The sequence below is a fragment of the Megalobrama amblycephala genome, linkage group LG6, assembly GCF_018812025.1.
Source record: "Megalobrama amblycephala isolate DHTTF-2021 linkage group LG6, ASM1881202v1, whole genome shotgun sequence".
Taxonomy (NCBI): domain Eukaryota; kingdom Metazoa; phylum Chordata; class Actinopteri; order Cypriniformes; family Xenocyprididae; genus Megalobrama; species Megalobrama amblycephala.
In genome coordinates, this window is record NC_063049.1 from 28,940,072 (window position 1) to 28,952,881 (window position 12,810).

General features: G+C 34.9%; 1 protein-coding gene across 2 annotated transcripts; it reads left to right on the top strand.

The window, feature by feature from the left end:
- Positions 1-307: 307 nt before the first annotated feature.
- phf11 (PHD finger protein 11) lies at positions 308-12,299 on the top strand. 2 transcript variants are annotated; one of them, XM_048193720.1, is made up of 22 exons: positions 308-717; positions 804-908; positions 1,241-1,374; positions 1,457-1,497; positions 1,622-1,719; positions 1,902-1,924; positions 2,033-2,112; positions 2,339-2,412; positions 2,608-2,636; positions 2,765-2,796; positions 2,946-3,022; positions 3,558-3,580; positions 3,669-3,724; positions 3,853-3,938; positions 4,347-4,372; positions 4,515-4,546; positions 4,633-4,664; positions 6,683-6,773; positions 6,861-7,016; positions 8,119-8,430; positions 10,708-10,779; positions 11,016-12,299. In XM_048193720.1, the coding sequence occupies exons 1-22, from the start codon at positions 592-594 to the stop codon at positions 11,090-11,092; spliced, it is 1,782 nt and encodes a 593-aa protein (XP_048049677.1). In that variant the 5' UTR covers positions 308-591; the 3' UTR covers positions 11,093-12,299. The 2 variants fall into 2 exon arrangements, with proteins under 2 accessions (XP_048049677.1, XP_048049676.1); XM_048193719.1 differs by having other exon boundaries at positions 309-717; positions 4,344-4,372.
- Positions 12,300-12,810: the final 511 nt, after the last annotated feature.

The following is a 12,810-nucleotide window of genomic DNA, read 5'->3' on the forward strand; positions in this document are numbered from 1 at the left end:
GAATAGATATTGACCAAAAAACAAAACAAAAACAAAACTAATAACCGTTCAGATTTATGCTTCGCTCTGGTCTAAATAATCGCTGTTTCGTGGTACCTGTTACTTTTCACAGCGTTAGTCAGGATTGACCAATCATTATCGTTTGTGCTTACAAGATAAAGATTTTATATATATGCATTTTATCTACATTGTCATTTTATCGGATGTGTTTGTTTGGTACCAATTGAAAGATTTTAATTTGTAATACAAAAAAAAAAAAAAAACGTTACGTATTTGAATAAGGCTCAAAGGTGAATCCGAGCGCCCCCTGCAGGGAGACCAACAACAACAACAACAAAACAAATGCTTTTTGCTAGTCAAATTAAGAATACATTTCAAAGTGGTCGATTTTGAAGATATGTTTGATGCTAGAAAGGCAGTTACTGTCTGTTCGAGTAGTTAACAAGAGTGGTTTCATGCATGCCTCATGTGACCCGCCTTCGAGCAGCAGGGGCAATAAACGGAAACCGAAACTTAATTCTACTGGAGAAACAGTTCAATGAAAACAACGTGAGTCGCTTTTGAATACCAGCCCGGCCCGCAGAGCTCAAGATGGGCTCGGATCAATATCGATCACCGCACAAAATCAATTGTGTATTGTGCAAGAAATCAGACGAAGACGAAATCACTGGACCTCTCTCATCCAAACAGAACATCTCCGCACACCAGAACTGTTTGGTAACTAGCCTGTTTGCATATTGTAAGCCTTAAGGAAATGTATTATTGGTGCTGTTTGTCATGTGTTTATTTTATTGTGTCCTCAGTTGTTTGCATCAGGGATCTACTGCAAGAACTCGCCCACCTATGATGACCTGTTTGGATTCGATGTAAAAGATGTAATGCAAGAGCTGAGGAGAGGAAAGAGGCTAGTGCGTATAACCGCAGAAACAAATGCACAAACACTTCCACTACCTCTAAAAATTCATTTTATATGCATAACTTTTTTCTCGAAACTTTTTGTAACACTTTACATAACACATAACAATAATATAGATTAACAAAGTGGAATTGCGTAGCTTCAGATGATTGTAGTTAGGAGCATTTTATGTGTTATATTCCAAAAGTTATTAAACATGACAAGATTTTGTACAGTACATGTAATTTGATTGTTAAGCATGGTATTTTAAAATGTAACACAAGTGTCATCATATTCTTGTATTGATTGTCTGTTGATGCACACTTTTTGTGTATTTATTTTCAGCTTTGCCACCACTGTAATAAAAATGGGGCTACAGCAGGATGTGAAAACAAGAGATGTAGGCGTTCTTACCATTATCCTTGTGCTATAGAGGCCAAAGCTGAAACCATTGAAGATCATATTGAAGGCAGTTATAAGTAAGATGAAAGAATCTGTTTTTTTAGATGTCTTCGTTAAATGAAAATGTAGTAAAATAGCTTAACCATTGTTTCCTTTTAGACTGCTCTGTGAATTACATGATTCAAAATCCAAAGGCACAAGTAAGTGTTTAAGAAATTCTATGAAATTATTTTTTTGCAATTTTATTTGTATCAGTGATGCAAATCTGTAAGCAACTTTATTTAGTGAAAATTGAGATTTTTTGAGTTGGTGTTTGTATATTAGGTTCATTCAATTTGCAAGAGGCCTCAACGTCTGGTCTCAGTGGCTCTAATAAGAAACGAAAATCAGCAAACAGTCATGGACGAAGAAGGCCTGACAGGGTCAGCACACACACATACACACATACAGCCCAAACTTCCTCTTTATAAACACACACATTGACAGTTCATTTAAAAACTTCACTGCACAATACTGAAATAAAGACATATAAGTGGCACATCCATTTTGGTTACTATGTTAAAGTCTAGATGTGATTTTCTTCTCTTTCTTTATTTAATATTAGAGTGAATCTAATTCATCTACAGGGTAAGTGTGCATTGTGTGTTACTCCTCATCTGTTTAATCACAGAACATTGTCACATTAGTAATTACAGTGTAAATACTACAGATGATCTTGTGTTTGCGCTCTTTCAGGTCATCAGAAGTGAGTTTGTCCAGAAAGAAAAAGAGGAAGTCACCAGATTTACTTACTTCTCAACAGTTTTCAGAGTCTGGTATTTATTTATGCAATCGATTAAGGCTTTATATTAAGCAGTACTACAATAATACTCAATAACCCAATTCAGTTCAGGGAAGTAGAGTGTTTATTCACTGTTCGTTACATCTGTTTATTCATCAACATGAGAATAATAACTTGTTTTTGGCATTTTGATGCATACTTGAGTCAGTTTAAATGTAAAACATTAATAAAATTGGATTATTATGATGTCTTTATCATAGATGATGACGTTGAACTCGTGTTTGCTCCAGTAGAGTCAGATGTAGAAGAGTGTACACCTCCAAAACAGCACAATGTGAGTTTTCATGATATAATCTGGCTGTTTAATTTGTGTCTGTGTGCGTCATGTGAATATCTCTAATTACATATTATTGTAAACATTCAATTCAGGCTGCAAATTCACAACTCTTGTTTCCAGCAAAGAAATTGTTTATTGTCTAATATTATAGTAGGTGTTAGTAATGTTGTAGCAATTGCTCTCTTTCAATAGCATTCAACTCCTGACCCTGAACGTAAAGGGTATGTTGACCTCTATTCACTCATTAATAAGAAACAAAGGATGAGATGTGATTAGGACTAAACTCATCCATTATACTGACAAAATCCTTGTCTATAAGTTCCGTCAACAAGTTTCTCTGTCTTCGTAGGCCACGTGAAGAACTCAATTCATCAGCCACAGGTACAAATGAACACTGTGTGTGAAAGTAAAGGTTCATTTTTAATTTCTTACTGTAAAGAAACATAATCTCACTATTTCCAGGAGCTGATTGTGATGATACTGATATTACAGTGGCTCGTTCTAGTATGAGGTGCATCTGTGTTTGTTAGGTTCATTGAATGGGGGCTTAACGTCTGATCAGAAGGCTTGTGGATCAGCAGACAATCCAGGAGAGTTGCATGGCAGGGTCAGCTCACACACATACATGTTGGGTTTTTTGATGTTTTATGGGGACTTTCCATGGAAATAATGATTTTTATACTGTACAAACTGTATATTCTATCCCCTAAACCTACATTTTACATCACTTAGTATGATTTATAAGCTGTTTTCCTCTTGGGGACAGAAAATGTCCCCGCAAGGACAGCGGTTTAGGATATTGCCATCTTTGTGGGGACATTTTGTTTACCTGAACCACACACTGAAGCTTTGCTTCTCATAAACACAATTATTGATGTTTTCTTTAGTGCAGTCATCATCGTTATCATCATTAAGAAAACGGACTAAAATTTGTTTACAAATATCATTAAATATCACTTCATAACCCTAACTTAATTTTTGAGCGATGGACATATTGATCGCATTACTCCATCATCAAACAGATAGGGTCTTGTCAGAATGCCTTTTGAAGACAAATAGTCAAACTTAACTGAATAATGCTGATTAACAATGTATAGCTTATTCTTATTTTCTGTCTTATATTTTTTATTATTTAATAACAGAGCACATCTGATTCACCAACACGGTAAGTAGTACAAACTTTTAATTACAGAATATTTTCCAGTTATTAATCACAGACTTGTTGTGATTATCTTTTGTTTGGTTTCTTTTAGCTCACCAGAATTGGAAACACCCAGAAGAAAAATTAAGAAATGCATTGTATACTCAGGTGTTTAATGTTTATTTAATTTAATTTCTCTGTTTTTCAAAATGAGAATATGAATTGTAGGTATTTCTTAGCCTGCATAAAACAAGTAATTAAAATCAGAACAGTTTGAATAATATGTCTCTATTTAGATGACGAAAGTCCCGTCGGCACTGACCCTGTAGTAGCTCCTGTAGCGTCAGATCTGGAGGAGTCTGTGCTTCCAAAACAGCCCAATGTGAGTCTTGTGTCATAAAATCTCACTGTGTCTGTATACACCAAAGTTTCATATTAAACTTCACTGAAACTGCTAGTCCAAGTTTAAAGAGACCGGTCACCAAAAAATAAAATTCTGTCATCATTTACTCACCCTCATGCTGCTCCAATCCTGTATGACTGGACCCCATTGACTATTAATATGGACAAAAAAATTGACATTTTGCAAAATACTTTCTAGATAGGTCATATAGGTTCAGGAAGACATGGGTAAGTAAATATCAGAATTTTCATTTTTGGGTGAACTATACCTTTGAGATCGTATTTACATCACACCACAATGAGTGTATGAATCTTAAAAGCATTCGTCAGTTTCAGTATCAATAACATTATAGCAATAAAGTGTTCCTCTGTTCACTTTTAATAGCAGTCCACTCCTGTGCCTGAAAATACAAGGTATGTTTTGTGTTCAGGCAACATGCTTCTCAAAACTGTACAAATACAAGATTATCACAGTTTAACATGGCATTTTAGCAAAAACTTACTATAGTAAAGTTATGTAGGGGAAACCTGCCTGAAAAATTCACTTTGTCTGCAGGCCCTGTGAAAAACTCAACCTATCAACCACAGGTACAACTGTTTATGTTTTTAAAATTAAATATATAGGAATTATTATTTATCATTCCTTATTGTAAAGAAAGTCTCATTATTTTCAGGAGAAGATGATGATGACACTGACATTGAATCAGTGAGTCCATCTGTACAGAATACATCACACTCACGTCACACCGTAAACAAGTCTTGATGGGTATTTTTCAGATGTATTTACTGATATTTTCATGTCACTTGACAGGAAAAAAATGACAACAAATACACAACACAAGGACACACAAAACCTCAATGGCACATTGGGACAGGCATTGTTTGCTACATACTTAGTCTGATACATGTCAAGAAAGAATCAAGGCTTGAGGAAGATATATAAATTAAACCAAGTTCACCCATACCTTTTTCATAGATGCACTCCTTTAGGTGAGAACTCACCTTTTTGAGATCAAAATAGGTCACCTGTGGGATTTGCATAGATCCGATGAGAAAGTGTTTTATGGGGGGTAGGGGGGTCTTACAAGGGTATCCTGCATAGCATTTTGTTATTTTATAACATGAGATTTTAACCAAATGTTGATTTTTGGTCAAATGTTGCAACAATGTTAATTTTTTGCAAGAAAAATTACAGTTTTGAACATTTAAGGGATTTTTACATTTATTTTTACTAGCCTGTAAGTAACTACAAATGAGCATGTAAAGCAAATAACTTTAAAAAAAAAAATTAAGTGTGCAGCATGCCCCCGCCCCGCGCAATGTTCTCACCTTTTTTCCTCCTTACCTGTTTGCATCCCTGCTTTTTGGAAAACTTCTCCTTAGCCCAGGATTGTAACAAGCCGTCAGGCCAGCACTGAACAAAAACGCTGAACAAAATTGCCACCAAAAGTAACAAAAATTAAATATTTTTAATACTTGCCCCCACAATTAATTCTTCCTGTGAAATGGAACGCTCAGAACAATAACTCCAAAACTGTAAACATACATCCAATACCATATAAAATTTAGTATGTTCAATATGGGAAATCCATCACAGTCCAGTACAGTTACACTATCGTTCAGAAGTTTGGGGTTGGTAAGATTTTTTAATGGTTTGAAAGAAGTATCTAATGCTGAACCTCTAGGCTGCATTTATTTGATCAAAAAACTAAAGTAAAAACTAATTGTAAAATATTATTACAAAATAACTTTGTAATTTAATCCTTTGCATTTTCAGCAGCCATTACTCCAGTTTCGGGGTCACATGATCTGTTCAGAAATTGTTCTAATATGCTGATTTGGTGCTTAATAAATAAGTTTTGACAACACTTATGCTGCTTAATATTTTTGTGGAAACCATGATACATTATTTTAGTACAGAAGAGGATTAGGGCCAAGCAATAATAAAAAAATAAAACCATCTCGAGATTAAAGTTGTTAAATTTTGAGAAAAAAGTCGAAATAAAATGTTGAGAATAAACTCGTTAAATTACGAGAAAAACTCGTTAAATTTCAAGAAAAAAGTTGAGATAAAATGTTGAGAAAAAACTCGTTAAATTTCGAGAAAAATGTCGAGATAAAATGTTGAGAATAAAGTCATTAAATTATGAGAAAAAAGTCGTTAGATTATGAGAACAAATTCGTTAAATTATGAGAAAAAGTCGTTAAATTACGAGAAAAAAGTCGAGATAAAATGTTGAGAATAAAGTCATTAAATTATGAGAAAAAAGTCGTTAGATTATGAGAACAAATTCGTTAAATTATGAGAAAAAAGTTGTTAAATTACGAGAAAAAAGTCGTTAAATTATGAGAACAAAAGTTTTTTCTCGAAATTTAACAACTTTAATCTCGAGATGGTTTTATTTTTTTATTATTGCTTGGCCCTAATCCTCTTCCGTAATTTAGGAATAGAACGTTAAAAAAAAAACAGCATTTATTCGAAATAGAAATCTTTTGTAACATTCATAGACTGTAAAAAAACATTACAAATGTCTTTACTGTCACTTTTGATCAATTAATAAGTCCTTGCTGAATCATAGTATTAACTTCTTAAAAAAAAAAAATCTTACTGACCACAAACTTATGAACGTATTGTTCTCACCACTATACTCAATCACACCTAACTAGCATGCATTAGTTAATGGTGTGATTGCTTACAGTGCTCTCTCTCTCTCTCTCTGTCAGGAAGTGTCTCAGAGTTTGTTACAATCAGAAAGATATCATACCACTGTTCCATTTATCGTTATTTTGGACTCGGGATTCTCAGCAGAATCAGGTGTGTTTATCTCTCTTCTGTTGTCTTGCTGCGGTCATTTCAATGAGGGGTGAATCTGCGTGCCAATAGATTCTCTCTGTGTTTCAGAGCACAGTCTAGAACTTGGTTCACCTGTCAGTGCTGCCCCAGAGGCTGTTTGCACCTCACCTGGTTCTGTCGCAGCCCCTGAACATGAGGAAACACCATCCACAAGTAGAACCTCCCCGGCGCCCAGAGCTCCACCCACTGACACAGTCTCACCAGGTACTGTTGACTCTATGCCAGACTGGCACTGCGACAGCGAAGGTCTCTTAGGTCATCCCTTATGAAAAGAAAATATATTTCCCTATATATGAATGATCAATATATTACATGATTTAATAGTATATTTGAAAATATACAGAAAAATATATTGCGTAAATATGTTACAATATACTGAATAATACATAAGAAATTTCTGCTTTTTTTATATTGAAAAATATGTGATAATATATTTACTAATATATCATAATGTATGTAATTTTATATTCAGTAATATACTTCATAATACATAGATTTATATGTGATCAGATATGGTACTGCATGTATAATATATTGCGGATATAAATTTACTCATGAGGTATAAACACATTTCTTATATTTTATAATTATTTACATTTTAAATGTTTCATATTTTCAAGTTAGTTAACAAAAGCACACCTGCATATACTAAAGTTTCTACCAAAGAGACTATCACTGTGATATAGCATGCAGAGCCATTACTTTTTAAATAAAGTTATTATAATCTTAATGGTGTTCAGCCAATCGTCAACCTAACCACAGGCTCTACTCTTCAGCACAATGGTAACCCCAAAAACTCACACATACCAGAAAACCTTTTAAATTCCAAAATAATACAACATTAAACACTAACAGATCTCCCCCTATATCAATATTGAGCAAAACACATGAAATAGCACTTAATTTTAACATTTACTCTCCTTTAACAGTCAGAAGCAAAGCATGCTGGGAACTAGAAGTCTGTTGTAACCACTAATTGTAATTCATTCCATGAACGTGTATATATATATATATATATATATATATATATATATATATATGTGTGTGTGTACAATACATTCACATTTATATGGGAACATGTGCAATATATGTACACAATAAAGGATAAAACTTTATGAATTTAATGCTATTTTTGTCTTCACTTATAAAATATTTTATATGTATCAATATATAGCCATTCATGGCCAATGCATATATTGCAGTATATTGAAAAATATAAGCACTATTTTCCCATATATGGAAATGTATTATGTAATATATCGTATTATATTTTGCAGTATATTCCCATATATTTTTGTTCCATAAGGGCAACCAGAGTCACCTCAGCATTCAAAGCTAATGGTGGTAACAACCGCTGTACAAACACTCTCAGCATCTGACTTCAACATCAAGCAGCAATCAGAACCTTCTCCTCCTGCTGGGGTGTCTACATCACCAGATCTGGCCGCTGCATCAGATGCTATTGATGTAAATAGCACAGGAGACACCCAGTCCAATGCCACCATATTCTGGACTAGATGCAATCAGGCTGGGTGGACTAAAGAAATCTTCTCGGAGCTTGTATCTCAGCTGAGCAGCCTGGGAGAAAGAGTACAATCACAGGAAGCCAGCCACCAAGGTGAGAACAGTCTTGCGTCAAACTGGTTTTGTGGAATATTCCAGGTTCAATACAAGTTAAAGGGTTAGTTCACCCAAAAATGCAATTTCTGTCACCCCAAACCCGTAAGACCTTCATCTTCGGAACACAAATTAAGATATTTTTGATGAAATACGAGGGTATCTGAACCACACATAGGCAACGTCATTGCACCTTTTGAGATCCATCCTTAATATAGTCCACGTGACTACAGTGGTTCAACCTTAATGTTGTGAAGCGACAAGAATACTTTTGTGCGCAAAAACAAAACAAAAATACTGAGCCGGCTTTTGGACGTAAACACAGAAGCCTGCACTGTGTTCGCTACACCAACTGCGTATGACAACAGTTCAAATTGTTAAATAAAGTCATTTTTGTTTTGATTTTGCACACAAGAACTATTCTCGTCGCTTCATAATTTTAAGGTTGAATCACTGTAATCACGGGGACTATTTTAAATGTCTTTAAATGTGCCATAGAATCAAAAATTGAATTTATCTTGGCATAGTTGAATAACAAGAGTTCAGTACATGGAAATGACATACAGTGAGTCTCAAACACCATTGTTTCCTCCTTCTTATATAAATCTCATTTGTTTAAAAGACCTCCGAAAAACAGGCAAATTCAACATAACACTGACTGTTACATAACAGTCAGGATCATTAATATGTACGCCCCCAATATTTGCATATGCCAGCTCATGTTCAAGGCATTACACAAGGGCAGCCAGTATTAACGTCTGGATGTGCACGGCAGAATCATCAGACTAGGTAAGCAAGCAAGGACAACAGCGAAAAATGGTAGATGGAGCAATAATAACTGACATGATCCATGATATTTTTAGTGATATTTGTAAACTGTCTTTCTAAATGTTTCGTTAGCATGTTGCTAATGTACTGTTAAATGTGGTTAAAGTTACCATCGTTTCTTACTGTATTCACGAAGACAAGAGAGCCGTCGCAATTTTTTATTTTTAAACACTTGCAGTCTGTATAATTCATAAACACAACTTCACTCTTTATAAATCTTTCCAACAGTGTGTAATGTTAGCTTTAGCCACGGAGCACCATCAAACTCATTCAGAATCAAATGTAAACATCCAAATAAATACTATACTCACATGATCCGACGCATGCATGCAGCATGCATGACGAACATCTTGTAAAGATCCATTTGAGGGTTATATTAGCTGTGTGAAATTTTTAAATGCACTGTATTATAGTCGAGAGCTCGGGGGGCAGGGAGCGCGTGATTTAAAGGGGCCGCAGCCTGAATCGGTGCATAGTTAATGATGCCCCAAAATAGGCAGTTAAAAAAATTAATTAAAAAAAAATCTATGGGGTATTTTGAGCTGAAACTTCACAGACACATTCAGAGGACACCTTAGACTTATATTACCAAAACTATTGTAAAAACTGGTTCTAGGGCACCTTTAATACCTTTCTGGACCCCAAAAGGTGCAATGACTTTGCTGCCTATGTGTGGTTTAGAAACTCTCAGATTTCATCAAAAAATATCTTCATTTATGCTCCGAAGATGAACGAAGGTCTTACGGGTGTGGGACGACATGATGGTGAGTAATTAATGACAGAAATTTCATGTTTGGGTAAACTAAACCTTTAAGCTTAATCGACAGCATTTGTGGCATACTATCACAAGCATTAAATTTCACTTGTTCCTCCTTTTAAAAGAAAGTAAAAATCTGCAAGTGAACAAGGTCATTTTATAGACATTACAACATTCATTTCAATAGTATAGTCACAAGATGTTGTGGTCTGATTTTGCTTTGATCTCATGTGAGTGACAGGTTATCCCACCCTTGCACCTGTAAACGCGTCATCAGAACGTTGTGCACGATAAGTCATTCATAATAAATATTGCAATATTCCCAAAAAATAAATGAAAACAACTTTACAGCTCAAATAATACACAAGGTTTACCAGAAGAATTCATGTATGTGCTTTTATAAAATTTTAAGCTCCACATTTTTGCTTTGAAATTCTCCAAAAATCCACATCCACATTCTCTTCCATTACAGGTTTCTCATCTTAACCATGATGTTTTTTTTTTTCTTTGTTTTTTTAAGAAAATGAGGGATAATTAAAATGTTTGTGTTAATCAACATTATGCCACAAATGCTGTCAACTGAGCTTGAACCTCAAATACCCCTGTATGTTTTTTAACCCTTTATAAAACTGATGGAATGTTGAGTTTTTCTTTATACAGCTGAAAGGCCGATTGCTTTTAAATATTCCACAGACTATGATGTTGCTCTCAAACTGCTGGAGGCATCTGGACAGCTACCTTCCATTATTACTCAGCTGGAACAAGGTACAGCATTTCATTCATAACCACCTAAATCTAAAGGGTTACATTACTGAAACCCTGTAAAAGTAAGATTTGAATGTATGTACTTATAATCTATATGAGTAAATTCTGGTCTAATCACTCAGTATTGTTTGTGCCTTCTTGTAATGAGTCACACATTATAAAGGAGAATTATTGTGGAGACTCAAATGGCATTGTTTCATGAGAATTAATTTTTTTGTGTATGTGTGTGTTTCCAGACTTGGAGAAGCAGGAACAAGATTTGCAGAGGAAAAAAACAGCACTGAGGGATGCCAGAGCTGTACTGGGTGTTTAATATAACAATATAATCATCAACTCTATAGTAGTATTAATAGGTTTTATCATTCAAAAAAACTTTACTTTACTTTAAATGATAATATAATACAATACCTGCTTCAAAAAGTCTTTTACACTTTTTTTATATTCAAGTGATGCCACTGTTTATACTGTATGTTTACAAAACAGTATTTGGTTTAGTTTGTTTTTAAATAAAGGTTTCATCACTGACAGAAATCTCATGAAATATACCTGGTATATAATTTTGATATTATCATTCTTATGTTCTCATTCTCTAAATACATACCTGCAAAATTCTGATAAATCTTTTTTATGATACCCTGACAGCAACATAATGTCGGCCCAGATCTAGCCCACATCCGGGGCTTGAATCATGATGGTAGTTGAACAAACTCATGGTTGTAGGATTAGTTTTGAGTTGACAAAACCAAACCACTCCAATCCGGCTTTGTTGGTACCATGATGCTTATCATCAACTTTCTCTGTCAACTCAGGCTTTGATCCTGAGTTGAAGGAGCATGTGCACATGAATGTGTGACATCAGTGGTGAACAGCCAATCAGATGCTTTGAAACAGAGATTCACTTCTCGCACGATTCAAAACTCTTTTACTGAAAGTTAAGAGATTGAAGAAAATGAAGTATTTAAATTCATTTACACTGACGAATATACTAATTTATTTATTTTTTTTGCTATATAGTGACCTTTAATTTGGAGGAGGAGAAACTGGGGGAGTGACTTTATTGCACTGGATGTGTCAGTGTCACATTGCTCACATCTGATTGGCCCAATTTCGGTTTGAGATCTCTAAACCAGAACATAACCTGCCCCGGAGCAGGTTAGGCCATGGAGCGTAAGTTACTATGGTGATGAACACTGCTAAAAGCCAAGTCACTTTCATGGTACCTAAAACCCAGGATTGGTTCAAACTAATCTGAAATTTACCTGGGTAGCCAGCTAATCCGGCTTCATGGTACAGGCCCCTGGTCTGTGTGTAATCCACATGTATCAGATGTGGGCCGGATCTGGGCCACATTATGTTGCTGTCTGGGTAGCCACCATTTAAATGTTTATAATACAAAAAAACAAAAAAAATGCAGAAACATAATTATATTATTAAAATATTTTTATATAATGTACCAACTGGGTTTCCCTGTAAATTTTACAGAATTAGCGTCAATAAATGTTTTTTTTTTTTTACTTGAAGCATGTCTTTTCCCATTATTTTTTTTATCAGTGCACCAGAATGCTTCATTTACATGCTAAAAATCACACAAAATAAAATTTCTCCTGGGTGAGGATGCCCCCAGACACCGCTACAACGATTCGTAAACATCGCTTTTTCACCTCTTATAAGTTTGCAGGTCTCAAAATAATCAAAGCAAGGCGCAGGCAAATGTTCACAGTTTCTGCTGTTCTTAGCCTGCATTGTATTTTAACATTTTAAGTATAAGAGTGTGCAGTATGTGTCTGTTGTACACAGATATGCTGCTTATATTTTGTCTTGAGAGTGTGTTGACTAGGGAAGTGAGACTTCACCTGCGTCTGCTCATCTGTAAACAGTTCAGAGCAGGAGACCGAACAGCCAGTCAGCACACAGCTAAACAACTTCAAATGATGCCTCACATCAACCACTAATTTGCCTGAAGGGCCAGTCAAACGATTTAATAGTGTGGCTTTATAAGTGGAAAAACACTCCATTCCCAAATATCCATAT

Excerpts from the sequence above, each read along its gene's own strand:
- phf11 (XM_048193719.1), top strand. The coding sequence starts at position 592 with ATGGGCTCGGATCAATATCGATCACCGCACAAAATCAATTGTGTATTG. Across the intron at positions 3,023-3,557 it reads CAGGAGAGTTGCATGGCAGG|AGCACATCTGATTCACCAAC; the intron begins GTCAGCTCACAC and ends ATTTAATAACAG. Across the intron at positions 7,017-8,118 it reads CACTGACACAGTCTCACCAG|GGCAACCAGAGTCACCTCAG; the intron begins GTACTGTTGACT and ends TTGTTCCATAAG.